Here is a 16,466-nt window from a genome sequence, read left to right on the forward strand (position 1 = left end):
TTTGAGCTCCTTTAAATACCACCGCTCTGAACCGGGATCGAACTTGAGAACTTGAGTTCAGGAGGTGTGCTCTTTACCGTCTGAGCTCCTCAGCCTACAGTAGTATATTGGTTTACGAATATGGAAAGAGAATGTCGATATCTTCAACGGATCTGGAAATGTTTGAGGTTGACCACACCTCGGTACGTTTCTATGTAGGTATGTAAACTGTGTATTCAAACTTTGGGGTTTCAACAACCCAACTGATGTTGCGCATGTTCCACATTGTTTGGCATTGAGAAGTGTTATCACAGATCATATGATGATATCTGGTCTTGTTCCTAAATACTCACTGTCCTTGACAACATATCCTTTGTTGGAGAACATTTATTAACAGCGAACCTTCTGCGTTGTGAGAAACGTTCAGAGTTCTACTAAAAGAACAAGTCTGATCCATAAAGCCCTTGGGGAACACAGCCAGTAGGCCAATTCTCTGCCACCTTTTTTTTAAAGCTCTCGCAGAATATATATATATATATATATATATATATATATATATTTGCTAGTTGCTTTACCGACACAGATAGGTCTTATGGTGACGATGGGTCAGGAAAGGGCTAGGAGTGGGAAGGAAGCGGCCGTGGCCTTAATTAAGGTACAGCCCCAGCATTTGCCTGGTGTGAAAATGGGAAACCACGGAAAACCATTTTCAGGGCTGCCGACAGTGGGGCGGAATGTATTAAAAGTACCAAATTCATAGTAGAATGATTAGTCTGAAACATAAATTAATCCTTACATTATAAATTGCAGCCTCTGAGACAGCCGTCATAAGTAACGTAGTCTGTTGCCGAGATATCGGGGTTGAAATTGACTGAAGTCGAAGGGTGTTTGAACGCGCTAACTCTGTCTCATTGCCTTCCGGAAAAATGAAACACTTCTGTGGATTATATTTCCATCACACTGCGCCCTGTTAACATTTATAGCAATTGAAAAATTGAAAGAACGTTCATCAAATAGCATTATTATTATTATTATTATTATTATTATTATTATTATTATTATTATTATTATTATTATTATTATTATTATTATTATTATTATTATTTCATTTTCACTTCCAGGCAAATGCCCGGGAGAGTTCCAGCCGACTCCTTCCACCTGCTCACCCAATTTCATTCACAATCATATATTTCATCTTCATTAGCTCCTCAACTGAGATTGACGACAGGAAGGGCATCCGGCCGTTAAATATTGTGCTTCATCTCCTTGAATTTTATAACGTTTAGTGTACAAGTAGTTACTGCTAGTTATAGTTCGGTAGGTCTACACAGTTTATGATGGGTTACTTCTTAATGATTTGTAATTAGTTATTTGTCAACGCCACGTTCCGTAACTCGTTTGACATCCTCCTCATTTTAATTGTCTTGATCCTCTGTGGTAATTAGATGGCCCTGTATATTTCGGCCGTTCATTCGTATACATTTATTCATTATTATTCGGGTAACCAGGACTGAGTAACCACTCGAATGTCGTGTTCCGTATGAAAACAAAAGTCTCCTATACCTTGATTTTAAAAAAAACCGTTTAATTATTAATATATAGCCTTAACAATTAATTTACTGAATAAAGACAACATTTTTTGTGCATGTTAAATTCTACGAGTAAGTTAAAATCACTTAGAAATTAGACAAGGCTGTAATCTTTCACCTTTGTTGCTGATATTTTACATGGAACGTTCACCGAAAGGTATAAAATGGCAGAAGATATTCAGGTGGATGGAAAAGTATCGAACTTTTCGATCTATACCGATGACTTCCTATTAATTCCAGACTGTGTTGAAAATCTTCGGTCTAATATTATTAGATATTACCTTAGGAGCTTTGAAAGAGATGCAGCGTGTATGATATGAACATTAGCATTTCCGAGACTAAAGTGATATCATTTGTGTAGAAACTTACGAGGACTGAATGTCAGACAGGGATACGCATTTGCCATTAACGGCATTTTATAAGAAAGTGAGCTACCACTTGAAAATATCTGCCGCGCTGAATGGCTCAGACGATTTAGGCGCTGGCCTTCTGACCCCAGCTGAGCAGGTTCGATCCTAGCTCAGTCCCGTGGCATTTGAATGTGCTCAAATACGTCAGCCTCGTGTCGGTAGATTTACTGACACGTATAAGAACTCCTGCGGGACAAAATTCCGGCACCTCGGCGTCTCCGAATACCGTAAAAGTAGTTAGATGGACGTAAATCCAATAATATTAATTAATGAAAATATCTTTACATTTCTGTATTCTTGCTGTTTTTTGTGTACGGAAATGAAAACTAGGTAGACCCAGGATATTTATTCATAAGCTGGAAGTAGCTGACACGAAAGTAGCGAGAATTATTGCTGGTACAACTACTGTACGTGGCAACAATGGATGAAGGACACTGAAAATGAGGAGATGAAAGCTAAGTTAGGAATGAACTCATTGGAAGAAATTTGGCGCATGGACCGTCTTCGATGATGGGTCGGTCATACGATGCGAATGATGGAGGATTGATTACTTAATGGAATAAACTCGATAATGGAGGGTAAGACAGCGGAAGGAGACATAGAGGACGATGTTAATACTTCGGTTTTTTTTTATTAATCCGGGTAAGAGATGTGAAATTAGCTGAAGTCATTGAGCTAGTTGCAAAATAGTGTTTGGAGTGTGTGAAAACGCCTTGTTCACTCAATGAGACCAGCATACTCCGTGTGTGTGTATGGCTTATCTTTTTTCATATATTAAAGTTCTGGTTGTTACTGAGCTAAACGACACACGAAGAGCATTCTTGTTGTCCTACACAGCCTTCTCCTCATTGTGCCTCATTAGTTCGCTGTCGTACTTCATCACATACCTTTGGAAGAAGTGAGCAGGGTAATGATTTTTTTGCATTTCGTCTTTGAAATGTTCTGGCCTCTTATGGTATGTAGTGATAAAGTTAGCACAGGACCTATTAAGTGAAGGAAGCGGAATATCCTACAACATACTTCGGTATTTTCTTGAATTAGAAGTGCATTGTTCAAATAGATTCAGTGCTTCCTAATCACATAATTACGACGTTTATAAAGTTACCTCTGCGTGATAACGAACACAACATCACTAGTACGTAAAAAATCATCAAAAATTAACATTTCTTGGGTTTTCACTTCTTTGAATTGAGTAAGATTTCTTCAGTCTAAAATTATATGAGTACATTCCTGCAACAAAACGGCTATTTGTATATGGTGGCACCACCGCCACTCTCAGCTAACACTGACATTTCTGAAACTGACATTTATCTTAAGGTTCACTTTCCCCGAGAATAAAAACAGTCAGTGCAGACGAACCCAGCACAGCTCTTTAATTGCCTAAACGTCACAATAGAGACTTGGAAAGGTATAGTTTTTCCTACCGAACGAGTCGGCCGTGTGGTTAGTGTCACGTAGCCGTGAGCTTGAATTCGGAAAATGGTGGGTTCGAACCCAAAGTCGGCAGCTTTGAAGATGATTTTCTGTGATTTCTCATGTTCACACCAGGCAAATGCTGGCTGGGGATGTACCTTACTTAAGGCCATGACCGCTTCCTTCCCATTCCTAACCCTGCCTGATCCCTGCTTCGCCAAATACTTTCGATTTGTACCGCTAGTACAAACAAAACTGCATTCCCTAAAATACAAGGTCGTTGCACCTGCGAAAATATTGTACAATCTGAAGTCCACCGCAATCGGTGGCCTTTCATGGAGCCGAATGCTGGCCTACAACGTCAAGGTATTAACAGGCACTACATGCAATGGAAATCAAAATGCTGCGATTGACCATCGGCTGGAGTCGGATTAACCCAAGTAATCTACGGAAGAAATTCAAGGTTGTCCCAATCACAGAAAAATGCGAGAATCTCGCTGTAACTGTATGGGTTTGTACTCCGAAGCGGTGAGACCTAAGTTGCAAAGATTGCCTTTCAACTGAACGTGGTAGGTCACCGACCTTGAGGACGACCTCAAACTCGCTGGCTGGACTGGGGAGAGATGACATGCGGCTCACAAAACTCAGCCCCACCGAGCTCGGTACCTGCAGTCGCTTAAGTGCGGCCAGTAACCAGTATTCGGGAGATAGTGGGTTCGAACCCCACTGTCGGCAGCCCTGAAGATGGTTTTCCGTTGTTTCGCATTTTCACACCAGACAAATTTCTGTGACTTAGGTAAGGCCGCTTCCTTCCCAGTCCTAGCCTTCTCATGTCCCACCGTCGCCATAAGACCTATCTGTGTCGGTGCGACGTAAAACAGCTTGCAGAAAAAACCTCAGTCGCCGGGAAGCTATGAATCGACTACTAAAACCGCTATGTGAAGTATTTCAGTTTAAAACTATGGCCGGTTGTTAGATTCAGTATTGCGCAAATTACTTATATGTCAAATATTCCTCGTTCTTAGTGATATACGCGTTACGGGTCAGTATTACTACGACAAGGACGTCACCTGAAGGTTTTCGCAGGCGCAACGACACTAACCACCTCCAAAGTTTTGAGGGAAAATCAATTCTTTTTGAGAGACCGATTCTAATAAGGTAAAATAATGTTTGAATGCACGTGTAAGTCTTTATTGTAGTTCCTAGTGTTCTTAACTTGCAAAACAAACAGTAAGACTCGCAAAGTGGTATATTCCGTGAGAATTGTACATTTTAAATGCAATATATTGGTATTTGCATCCCTGTTGATAAATTGTAGATAGTAGGCATGTATTTTGCCCTAGCTCATGTCAAAAGGTGAGAAAAGTTCAGTACTAGTGGAACAGACAGCTTCTTAGATATGAACCTACATAATGGGCCTTCAAACATGCAGATTTCACATTCAGGTACCTTTTTCTTTTTACAAGTTGCTTTACGTTGCACCGACACAGATAGGTCTAATGGCGACGATGGGACAGGAAAGTGGTAGGAGTGGAAAGGAAGTGGCTGTGGCCTTCATTAAGGTACAGCCCCGCATTTGCGTGGTGTGAAAATGGGAAACCACGGAAAACCATCTTCAGGGCTGCCGACAGTGGGGTTTGAACCCACTATCTCCCAAATCCCAGGTACCTTTAAGCGTACATATACTGGGTTAATTTTTGTGATTGACTCACTGATTCTACTGATCCGGTTTAATTACTGAGCCCAGTATAAACAGTCTTTCCCGCAAAGTATATATATTGATGTTTAGAGTTTTGAATTCCTGACAGCATGATTTGTACTGTAGGTGGCTCCGTGATGTACTGCTAGCGTATCGGAGTACCCGATTTCGATTGCCGGCTAGGTCGGGGATTTTTACGCGGATTTGAGAGCTGGTTCGAGGTCCACTCAGCCTATATGATTACAATTGAGAGGCTATCTGACGGTGAGATAGCGGTTCCAACAAAGCCAAGAATAACGGCCGAGAGGATTCGTCGTGCTGACTACATGACACCTCGTAATCTGCAGGCGTCCGGGCTGAGCAGTGGTCGTTCGTAGGACAAGCCACTTGGGGTCTGTTGCGCCATGGGGTTTGGTTTGGTTCGGATTCGTTTATAATATCATTTGTAGACACAGATGTTACGAGTATAACCGGCAGTACGTTTTAAGAGATCTCGTGTATCAGCCTAGAGACTGCTGAGGAGTTCTTCACGGAATCCAGGCTACTAGGTCGTAAAATCTCGGTCGGAAAAACTTGCACTGCAATTAGCAGCATCTTTTGTAAGGTGCTGTAGTACTGTTCTGAGATACATGAAGTAGTGGGGGGATGCGGCTAGCAGTTGCTTTACTGAAGACTGTCACTGTTTTATATTCCATCGTCCTTAATCTTTGGAATTTAGTTTCAGTATTACTCTTAATCTCAGATTAGATATACAAAATGCCCGACTCCTTCGCAGAATGGTTAGCGTTGAGGCCTTCGGTTCAGAAGGTTTCAGGTTCCATTCCCGGTCGCGTCGGCGATTTGAATCGCGTCTGATTAATTCATCTGGCTCGGTGACTGGGTGTTTTTGTTTGTCCCAACACACTACTCTTCAAATTCAAACAACACACCACACTACATCCCTCCACATAGGGTTGGCGTCAGAAAGGTCATTCTGCCGTGAAACAGGGCCAAATCCGCTGTGCAACACAGTTCGCACCCGCGACCCCACAGGTGTGGGAGAAACGGTGAAAGTAGAAGAAGAAGATTACATATACAAAATCGATAGGTTTTTGTCAGAGTGTACTTCTTTTCTATTATACATATTAGTTTATTTGTTTGTTTTATGACATCGCGTGCAAAGTGGCTATAAGTAACTAGAGGACACTCAGTATGTTACTTGCTTGAAATTATTATCTTAAATGAGGTTCAAATTAGTACACAGATAGACTGATAATTTAGAGAAGTATCTGAAAATGATTTCTCAAATATTTCGGTTAATATTATTCCTCTAAAAAGAAAATCTAAGCAATGAATGTGCAGTATGCGTCAAAACAAACAGTACCGTACTGAAATTACAAACAAGCTCTGCACCTCAAGATACGTCATTATAACATGTAAGATGGCGGCAACATGCGCGGTACAGCGTGTATTCAAAATGTGCACCCTCACGCATTGTTTATAATGGTCCTGTAGATCGAACATGTCGACGAGCACAGGTTATCGCAAGAGCACCAATCTAAAGCCAGACAAGATATTCGCACATTATTCTCCAACACGCAGAATTTTTCGTTTACAAAGATATCAACATGTTACTGAGCGAGTTGGTTAAGCGATTCTAGACGTGCAGCTGTGAGTTTGCATTCGGGAGATAGAGGGTTCGAACATCACTGTCATCAGCCTTAAATATCGTTTTCCTTACTTTCCTATCTTCACACCAAGAAAATTGCTGGGGCTGTACGTAAATTAAGGCCACAGTCGCTGTTTTTCATTCCTACCCCTGTCCTATTCTATCGCCGCCATAAGACCTGTTTGTGACGATGCAGTGGTAAACAAATAGCAAAAAAAAAAAAATTAACATTTTGGTATAAATTCAATCCTAGGACGAAATACTTTTCCAGAGATTAAAGCTATGCATTCCATTAATGAATGTATTAAAAGGAATACATTCAAGCAGGATTGTGATTATTTGTGCGATTCCAGCCCAAATACTTTTCGTCGTGTTGCTGTGGATCTCAATGTCTCTCTCCGTCAGTTATTCATCTTTTTTTTTTTGCTAGGGGTTTTACGTCGCGCCAACACAAATAGGTCTTATGGCGACGATGGGATAGGAAAGGCCTAGGAGTTGGAAGGAAGCGGCCGTGGCCTTAATTAAGGTACAGCCCCAGCATTTGCCTGGTGTGAAAATGGGAAACCACGGAAAACCATCTTCAGGGCTGCCGATAGTGGGATTCGAACCTACTATCTCCCGGATGCAAGCTCACAGCCGCGCGCCTCTACGCGCACGGCCATTCATTCATCGTTTGTGGAATCGCTACAATGAGACAGGCCAGTTCACAAGGAGGGTTGGACAAGGTCGTGGACGCATGACAACCCCACAGGATGACCGATATCTGACCATCTGAGCGTTGCGGCAACTTCCAGAGAACTGCGACATGACCTCAAGAGGGTCACTGGAGTCACGATGTCTGACCAGACAGTAAGGAACAGGTTAAGAGAAGTGTCCTTACGACCCAGACCTCGAACAGGCTATCATTTGATAATGGGACCTGATACCGCAACGTGACCTCCGTCGACTTATACGGAGCATGCCACGTAGATGCCAAGCTGTGATAAATGCTCGTGTAGGACGTACACCAAACTGAAGCTCTCGAACTGTGAAAAAAATCCACCCCGGAGGCCTGTTATCACGTTGTTTTCGCCTCTATTTCCGTTTGTGTTGTGAAAATGAACGCGAATCCATCGATATTCTTGTCTATACTTCAACGGTAAAGAATAAAGGTTTAGTTGGAAATATACCTGGGTGTGAAGTATTGTTTTGTAGAGCATGGCATACGTTCAGAAACATGTTCACCTATTTTTTTAACTGTGTATTAGACGTTATCTAGGAGAATGATAGACTTGAATATAGAAGGTACGAAAAGTAAGTGGAGACGTAGAACACAATGATTAGCCTACGATTGTAATTATTTTAAGGTAGTAGGTGTATAATTAATGCTGTTGAGGTGTACAGACTGAAAGGCACAGTCTGAAGAGAAGAGTGATGGTTTCACGTCCCATTACCAATATTAGGTTTTCGGTGACGATGGAAGGGAAATTGATAGGACTTGGAAGGTAGCGGGCATGGCCTTAATTAAGGTATCGCCCCGGCATTTGCCTTGTGTCAAAATGGGAAACCACCTAAACTCGCTCGCTCTGTAGTGAATATGTATGTAGGGCGTGATAATTGAGTGACATTATCACTGGCTTATCACCAAGGCGGACGTTGTTCGAATTTCAGAAAAAGCAAAACGAAAAAAAGAAATACAGTGGAATGCACCACTGGTGCCTGACCTTAGTGGACCTAAGTAGAGAATCTCGATTACTTGACCGCCAGTAACCACATATACAATCCATCTCTGTGGAGAAGTGTCTGGGGACAGACCAGAACATGCTGGCTCGTGACTCGTTCAAAACCAAGTCAGTCAGAACTGAAGGGTTCGATACAAGATGTGCTAAATCCATTTTGCCAAAGGTTTCAGCAGAAACAATAGTCTGTTTGAAAAATCTCATGAGGCATAAAGAATACTTGTGTCTGTTTTAGGATTTTCTAGTTTCAACTGTCGGACTGAGTGGCTCAGACGGTGAAGGCGCTGTTCTTCTGAGCCCAACTTGGCAGGTTCGATCCTGGCTCAGCCCGGTGGTATTTGAAGATGCTCAAATACTCAGCTTCGTGTCGGTAGATTTACTGGCATGTAAAAGAACTCCTGCGGGACTAAATTCCGGCACCTCCGGGTCTCAGAAAACCGGAAAAGTAGTTAGTGGGACGTACATCAAATAACATTATTATTATTATTATTATTATTATTATTATTATTATTATTATTATTATTATTATTATTATTATTATTATTATTATTATTATTATTATTATCAACTGATTTCTGATTTTCTTTAGCTACACGATAATTTTGAATTTTAACCCCAATAATATGTATGTACTGAACCCTCTTTACATAGACTCCAGAAGTAATAAAGAAGAGAAGTTTCAGGAAGTAGGTTACATGCCAAGTCTTATCAAGGAGAACATATTGAAGTTCAATGTGTAGTCCTCTTCGCTATTCTCTCATATCCTTGAGAGAGAAAGATCCTGTCTATTCTCCGGTTTATTTTCAACCGAACCTAACGAGTTATCACGGGGAATGAAGTTATGACCTGGTTCAGGAAACAGGTGTATAACAGCCAGTGTTAGCACTGACCTAGTGACACGGAGACGCCGAGGTGAAGAAATACGTCGGTTTCGCGGTTTTAGATTTACCAGCACGTAATAGAACTTCTGCAGAAAAAAACTTCCGGCAGCCCAGTGACTCCGAAAACCTAAAAGCAGATATTGGGATGTAAAACCAATAACATTACTGTTTTTCTATATGAAAGTGTACAATTGTCTTTCTCTGTATTAAAAGAAAATAGTTCATAGACCTATATGCAGTTCAGACTTTAACAGACCGGGCGGTTAGGGTCGCGCAGCTGTGAGCTTGCATCCGGAAGATAGTGGGTTCGAACCCCACTGTCAGCAGCACTGAAGATGTTTTTCCGTGGTTTCCCATTTTCACACCAGGCAAATGCTGGGGCTGTACCTTAATTAAGGCCACAGCCACTTCCTTCCTACTCCTAGGCCTTTCCTGTCCCACCGTCGCCATAAGACATATCTGTGTCGGTGCGACGAAAAGCAAATAGCAAAAATTAAATTAAAGTACTGTGTTCTTTACAGTTATCCTAGTTATTCACTGACTTAGCAAATGTCATCGGATAATCACCTAATAGCGTGTGGGGCCTCCTCTGGCCCTGCGAACTGCAGTGAGACGCCGTGGAAGTGAGTCGACAAGTCCCTGGTAGTCCTCTGGACGAGCTGACACCAAATCGTTTGCAGAGCGGCCGCCAATGCTGGTCTGTTCGTGGGTGCGGGATCCATGGCACGGAGCCTGCGTTCCAGGACATCCCAGATATGCTCGATAGGGTTCATATCGGGGCACTTGGGTGGCCATGGCAGTTGTTGGACCTCCGCTGCATGTTCCTGGAACCATTCCCGGGCGACGTGGGAGCGATGTGGCGACGCGTTATCATCTTGAAACACTGCAGAACCGTCTGCGCGCTGGAAGGCTAACAATGGGTGGAGATGGTCTCCGAGCAGCTCAACATACCACGTAACATTCAAAGTCTCTTCCAGAACAACTAGGGGCCCCGTTCCATACCAGGAAAATGCACCCCAGACCATAACAGAGACACCAGCGCCCTGGACCACTCCTTCGAGGCAGGCGGGATCCATCGCTTCATGTGGTCTGCGCCATACACGGTGCCTCCCATCGGCATGGTGCAGTTGAAATCGTGATTCGTCCGACCATATCACGTTACGCCATTGTTCCAGTGTCCATCCCTGGTGACTGGCGACAAATGCGCGTCGTTGTGCCCGATGACTTTGGGTTAACAGTGGCACCCGTGTGCGCGCCGGCTCTCATACCCCATAGAACCCATGTTCCTATGGATTGTCCACTGGGAGACGTATCTAGCACGGCCTGTGTTGAATTGAGCCGTTTTTTGTTACAATCCGTCTCAGATATCGCCGGTCACGGTCATCGAGGGTGGCTGGGCGACCGGTCGTTTGTCTATTGTGGACGGTGACACCCGCATTCAACCATTCACGATACACCCTGGACACGGTTGATCGTGTGAAGCCGAATTCCCGCACCACTTCCGAAATCGCACTTCCCATCCGTCGTGCACCGACCACCATACCCCGTTCCAACGGTGTCAGCTCACGACGACGTTCCATGTTACACCTGTCACATGCACAGCCACTGCCCACAAGGTCTCCTATACAACTGCCGCTGGCATAGGGGGCGTGTGGTGCGCAGACAACACACCTGCGCATCAGTGCTCCGCTATCCCATGACATTTGCTCAGTCAGTGTATATTGAAACATTTCTTCGAAATACCATGTTGGAAAACCGGTTAAGTGCTGTGGCCATGTGAGAAGTGGGAAGAAAACTAGTAAATCGCGTTAGGTATTTTAATAAAGTGTTTGGTAAATTTACTCGCAACATGAACAGGCTTCCTGTAAAAAGAAATTTAGAGATGCAATATCTTCCAGAGCAGCAGTAAGGGGTGAGTCTTCTTTCTCACTTCTTCTCTGCTTTAAAGTTCAGTTTATTGGCATTGTCTTGGTATATGGATCTTAGCCTTAAAAGCAGCTCTATCGCAATTATTATGTCAGTAGGCATTGTTCCTACTTTCTGAACACCCGTCCGAGCAGGGCATACATAAGTTACCATTGTCGATGACAGCCCGTGTACCAGGTGTGTGCATAAGTTTTTGCCAGATTTTGTGGTAAAGAAAACACATAATTTTCAAAGGAAGTTCATTTTTGGCTTATTCAGAATATTGGCCATCAGCTTCTACACGCTTCGCCCATATTTCAGGTGAGTTATGAATACCATGCCAGAAAAACTGCTCGTCTTTTGCGGCAAGCCATTCGGGGGGTCATTTTCCAACTTCCTCGAAATTGCTGAAGTGCTGCTCTGCGAGCGCGTGGCCCCTTGATGTGAAGAGGTGATAGGTGGTGCGAGGTCGGGAGAGTACGGTGGGTGCGGAAGGATGCCCCATCCAAGCGATTTCAAGATGTCTTTCACTGGTTTTGCAGTGTGAGACGGCGCATTGTCGTAAAACAAAATCACTTTGCCATGTTCTCTGGCCCATTCCGGTCGTCCTTCGACCAATGCGTGATTTAAATGAATCATTTGTTGGCGATAGCGTTGTACATTAACGGTTTCGCCGGGCTTCAAGAGTTCATGGTAGACAAGAGCGCGCACTGAAATCACCACGTTTACATTGTCGAAACCATGTCTCACATGTTCTAGTCGACGAGGCGTGTTCACCATATGTTTCTACCAACAAACGGTGACTTTGCACAGATTTTTTCGTTTGATTAAATACGAAAAGCAATGCGTGCCGCAAGTGTACTTTTTCAGGCACAAATCTCGACATGATCATTGAACGATACAACACAGACGCTAGTGTTTGGCGGAATCAATTGTGTGTGTTAATGAAAGACGAGCAAACTGACGTATGCATCAAATTCATACGCTGCATACTGTTCGCTGGCGCCATCTTTTAGTGAAATCGGAAAAGACTTATGCATACACCTGGTAAGCTATCTCCGACATTGGTTCGGAATAAACCCCAAGAATTCAGCTCGGCGTTTGTGGTAGCTATACGATATAACGACGTTCAAATTGTGAGGAACCCGTTCTAAGATACCAGTTTGCATTTCCGACTCATACGCGAGTCAGTTCACTCATAATAATATAATATAATTATTATTTCTTTCCTTCTTAATCCGTTCACCCTCCAGGATTGGTTTTTCCCTCGGACTCAGCGAGGGATCCCACCTCTACCGCCTCAAGGGCAGTGTCCTGGACCGTGAGACGTTGGGTCGGGGGATACAACTATGAAGACTGACTAGTACCTCGCTCAGGCGGCCTCGGCTGCTATGCTGAACAGGAGCCTTGGCAGGGGATGGGAAGATTGGAAAGTATAGGCAAGAAAGAGGGGAAGGAAGCGGCCGAGGTACCATCCCGGCATTTGCCAGGAGGAGAAGTGGTAAACCAAGGAAAACCGCTTCCAGGATGGCTGAGATGGGAATCGAACCCACCTCTACCCAGTTGACCCCCCGAGGCTGCGTGGACCTCGTTACAGCCCTCGTACCACTTTTCAAATTTCGTGGCAGAGCCGGGAATCAAACCCGGGCCTCCGGGGGTGGCAGCTAATCACACTAACCACTACACCACAGAGGCGGACCATTTTTTTAAACTTTATAAATGTTATTTTAAATATTTTCATGTGAAAAATAATAGGATGGTTTTCGAGAATTATTTCATTTAAAAATCCGATATTCCTTAACCGGAATTCAACAAGCAACCTTGTTGGTGAGATGGCAGCCGAAATGTCATATGGCTATCACGCCCGTCGAAGCAACAACAATTCTTTATTGGCAGAAATGTGTACAACTGAAAAAGTGAGTGACAATTTGAACAAAAACCTGGGGTCGGCTGTGTGACCGTTGGTGTACTGGGTGTGACAACGGCTGATCGCGGTGAATTAAATGAAACTTGATTTAAAATGCAACCTTCAAAGTTCTTAGGTTACAAAGATGTTTTACAAATAAAGAAGCCAAATGTTGTACATAATAATCTTCTACATCCTCCTAGCGCGTGATGAATGCGATGATGACGCTATGCCGTTGTGGGATTGACCTACTGGTGCGCCACTAGTCGCACAACTTTTGATCGGATGGGTATATTTTCAAGATTCTTTTCACCATCGTGTTTTCTTCCCAAGCTCTCTTCACAGTGTGTAATTTCATTGAAGACGAGTGTTGAATTGTCTACTGATCTAGAAACAGCGAAAAACGTTTGTCGCAAATTCCCTTTGTTCACAGTCACCTACTCACTAACTCTACATGTATTTTCTATTATGTAACTTATATTTATTAGCCTATTCGCGGACAAAAGGAGATAATCTTTTGAATCAGTTGACGTGGTCTATGGTCCTCCGTACTGCACTGAATCCGCGTAATCGAGCGCTCAAACCACGAGGTCCCCGCGGTGAGAGGTTGCGTCATCGGAATAAATTTATTGTTATGGCATTTAGTAAATATCTTGAATTACCTGGGGATATCGTAACATCATACTACCACGTACCGTTTGCCTAAAACAGACGGTGATAAACAGACTCATTTCCATAACGCCAACTTCCTGTGCATGCAAGCGTGCACAGTGAGACGTCGTCTCATCAAATTAACGAAGTTCACTGATTCACTGAGATACTGAAAATGTAGTTTCAAATTGCTGAGATAAAGCAAGGTATAAGTCTACTTAATCTGATCCCAGTGAAATGCCGGTTCAGCTGGTGAATTCCCAACAAGCATGAATGGATAGGAATGAGCCGAACGGATTGGGCTGTAGCGAATGAAATATTATCTAGTGCTACAAAAATGGAATTGACTGGTAAATTCAGAGGTTCCACAAAGAAGCTTTCCCAGTTCCGTACTAGTTTCTAAAATTCATCACTTATAGAATCACATGCGATTACCCAACATTCACAAATTCAAGAAACATGGTGTAAATAGCTTGCACCACAACCAAAACGAAATGAATTTCCTGTGTAAAATAACAACAAAATTGATTATTCATTTGTTGTATGTTACGGCAAAGATCTTTTCGCCGTGGGAGTTGGCCATGCGGTTAGGGGCGGGCGGCTGTGAGCTTGCATCCGGGAGATAGTGGGTTCGAAACCCAATGCCCTGAAGATGGATTTCCGTGGTTTACCATTTTCACACCAGGCAAATCCTGGGGCTGTACCTTCATGAAGGCCACGGCCGCTTCCTTCCAACTTCTAGGCCTTTCCTCTCCCATCGTCGCCATAAGACCTATCTGTGTCGGTGTGACGTAAAGCTACTAGCAGAAAAGAGAAAAAGATCTTTCCATACCCCACAGAACGCAAGTCGTCCTACAAATATCATCTAAATCTAAAATTCATGACAACTCCCCGGTGAGCATCCACACGTTGATGCTTTCAGTATGACAGAAGCTTCATTTACTCCTTCATGAAAATCTGTACATCTCGGTATATTCTAGTTTAGCAGAGACAAGAAACTTAGAATACTCTGACGTAAAATTTTTAGATCATATTCCTCAATATCCTAACTTATACTGTATAGCCTGTTTTAGAGACTAATATATCTTAGCTTTTCTTGTTAGTTAACAAATACAACTTGTATTGTGATATGATGTTATGTTTCATGTTGTTTTAAACCTTGTTTGCCAGGCTCAGTAGGTCAGGCGCTACAACGCTAAATTTTCCGAACTCAAGCTGGTGGGTTCGATCCCGACTCAGTGTGGTGGTATTTGATAGTAAATTTACTGTCACGTTAAGAACTCCTACGGGACAAAATTCCGGCATCTCGGCGTCACCGAAAATTTTAAAAGTAATCAGTGGCCGTAAAACCAATAATAATAATAATAATAATAATAATAATAATAATAATAATAATAATAATAATAATAATAATATTTTCTTTCTTAATCCGTTTACGGTCCAGGGTTGATTTTCCCTCGGGTTAAGCAAGGGATCTCACCTCTACCGCCTTCAGGGCAGCGTCCTGGTGCGTGAGACCTTGGGTCGAGGGGTACAACTGGGAAGGAGGACCAGTACCTCGCCCACGTGGCCTCACTTGCTATACTGAACAGGGGCCTTGTGAGAGGATGGGAAGGGTGGAAGGGATAGACAAGGAAGAGGGAAGGAAGCGGGCGTGGTCGTAAGTTACGTACAATCCCGGCATTTGCCTGGAGGAGAAGTGGGAAACCACGGAAAACCACTTCGAGGATGGCTGAAGTGGGAATCGAAATCTCTCCACTCATTGACCTGCGGAGGCTGAGTGGACCCCGTTCGAGCCCTCGTACCACTTTTCAAATTTCGTGGCAGAGCTGGGAATCGAATCCAGGCCTCCAGGGATGGCAGCTAATCACACTAACCTAATATTATTGTTGTTGTTGTTCTTGTGTGCAAGTGATATGTAATTTAAATAATACATTTGATAATCATTTTACGTATATGTAACAAATTGTCGCGAACATTGTAACTGGGACTGCTATGTTCACAATAAATAAGTAAATAAGAAGCTATTATTTGTGCACTGAGAGGGACACTCACCACTGGTGACAGCCGACAGCTGCGAGTCGATCTTGATGGCCGCCATGTAGTGACAGCCCAGCAGTAAGAGGAGAGCGCAGACCGCTATGGATACCATGTCACGGCAGCGACCACAACACAACTGAGCTCTGGACTGGTCTCGCGGCAGGTCAGCGTCTTCCTTCAGTCGCTCCGCCCCCTAGAAGCGTGCGGCCGAGCGCGAAGAACGTTCACATTAGTTTGTCAATAGGGAGCATGGCCCGAGTGAACTCTGTGGAATGGACAGGTGGGCGTTATACGTTTAATGATAGTCTTAAAAGTGGCACCACATTGCCAGAATTTTCTCCTAAAGACAAGTCCTTAATACTTCAGTACATGAACCGACCAGGATATTTCATAAGCACTCTTAAATGTCGACTGGCTGTGTCGGGATTCGATCGCACTACCTTCTTTACGGGAAGCTAGGAATATTTGAGAAACAGATTGATTGAAAAATAAACTCCTAGTGACAGTTGATACAATAACCATAGCCACTGTACTTGCAGCCGTAGCGGAAAGCCGAACATTTCGAAATACCAACATGCATTGGCCGAGGTTTGAACCTCGGCAGCAATGACAAAGTCAGTGGTAATG

At 43.4% G+C, this 16,466-nt stretch overlaps 1 protein-coding gene across 1 annotated transcript in view; it reads right to left on the reverse strand.

Annotated features, from left to right (window-relative positions):
• Positions 1 to 15,955, reverse strand: part of LOC136874423 (uncharacterized) — a 463,178-nt gene extending 447,223 nt beyond the window's left edge. Inside the window, exon 1 of the mRNA XM_067148056.2 lies at positions 15,855 to 15,955. Within this exon, the coding sequence (XP_067004157.2) occupies positions 15,855 to 15,951 (97 nt within the window). The 5' untranslated portion in view covers positions 15,952 to 15,955. The remainder of the gene's footprint in view (positions 1 to 15,854) is intronic.
• Positions 15,956 to 16,466: the final 511 nt, after the last annotated feature.

Source organism: Anabrus simplex, chromosome 5 (assembly GCF_040414725.1).
Source record: "Anabrus simplex isolate iqAnaSimp1 chromosome 5, ASM4041472v1, whole genome shotgun sequence".
Lineage (NCBI taxonomy): Eukaryota > Metazoa > Arthropoda > Insecta > Orthoptera > Tettigoniidae > Anabrus > Anabrus simplex.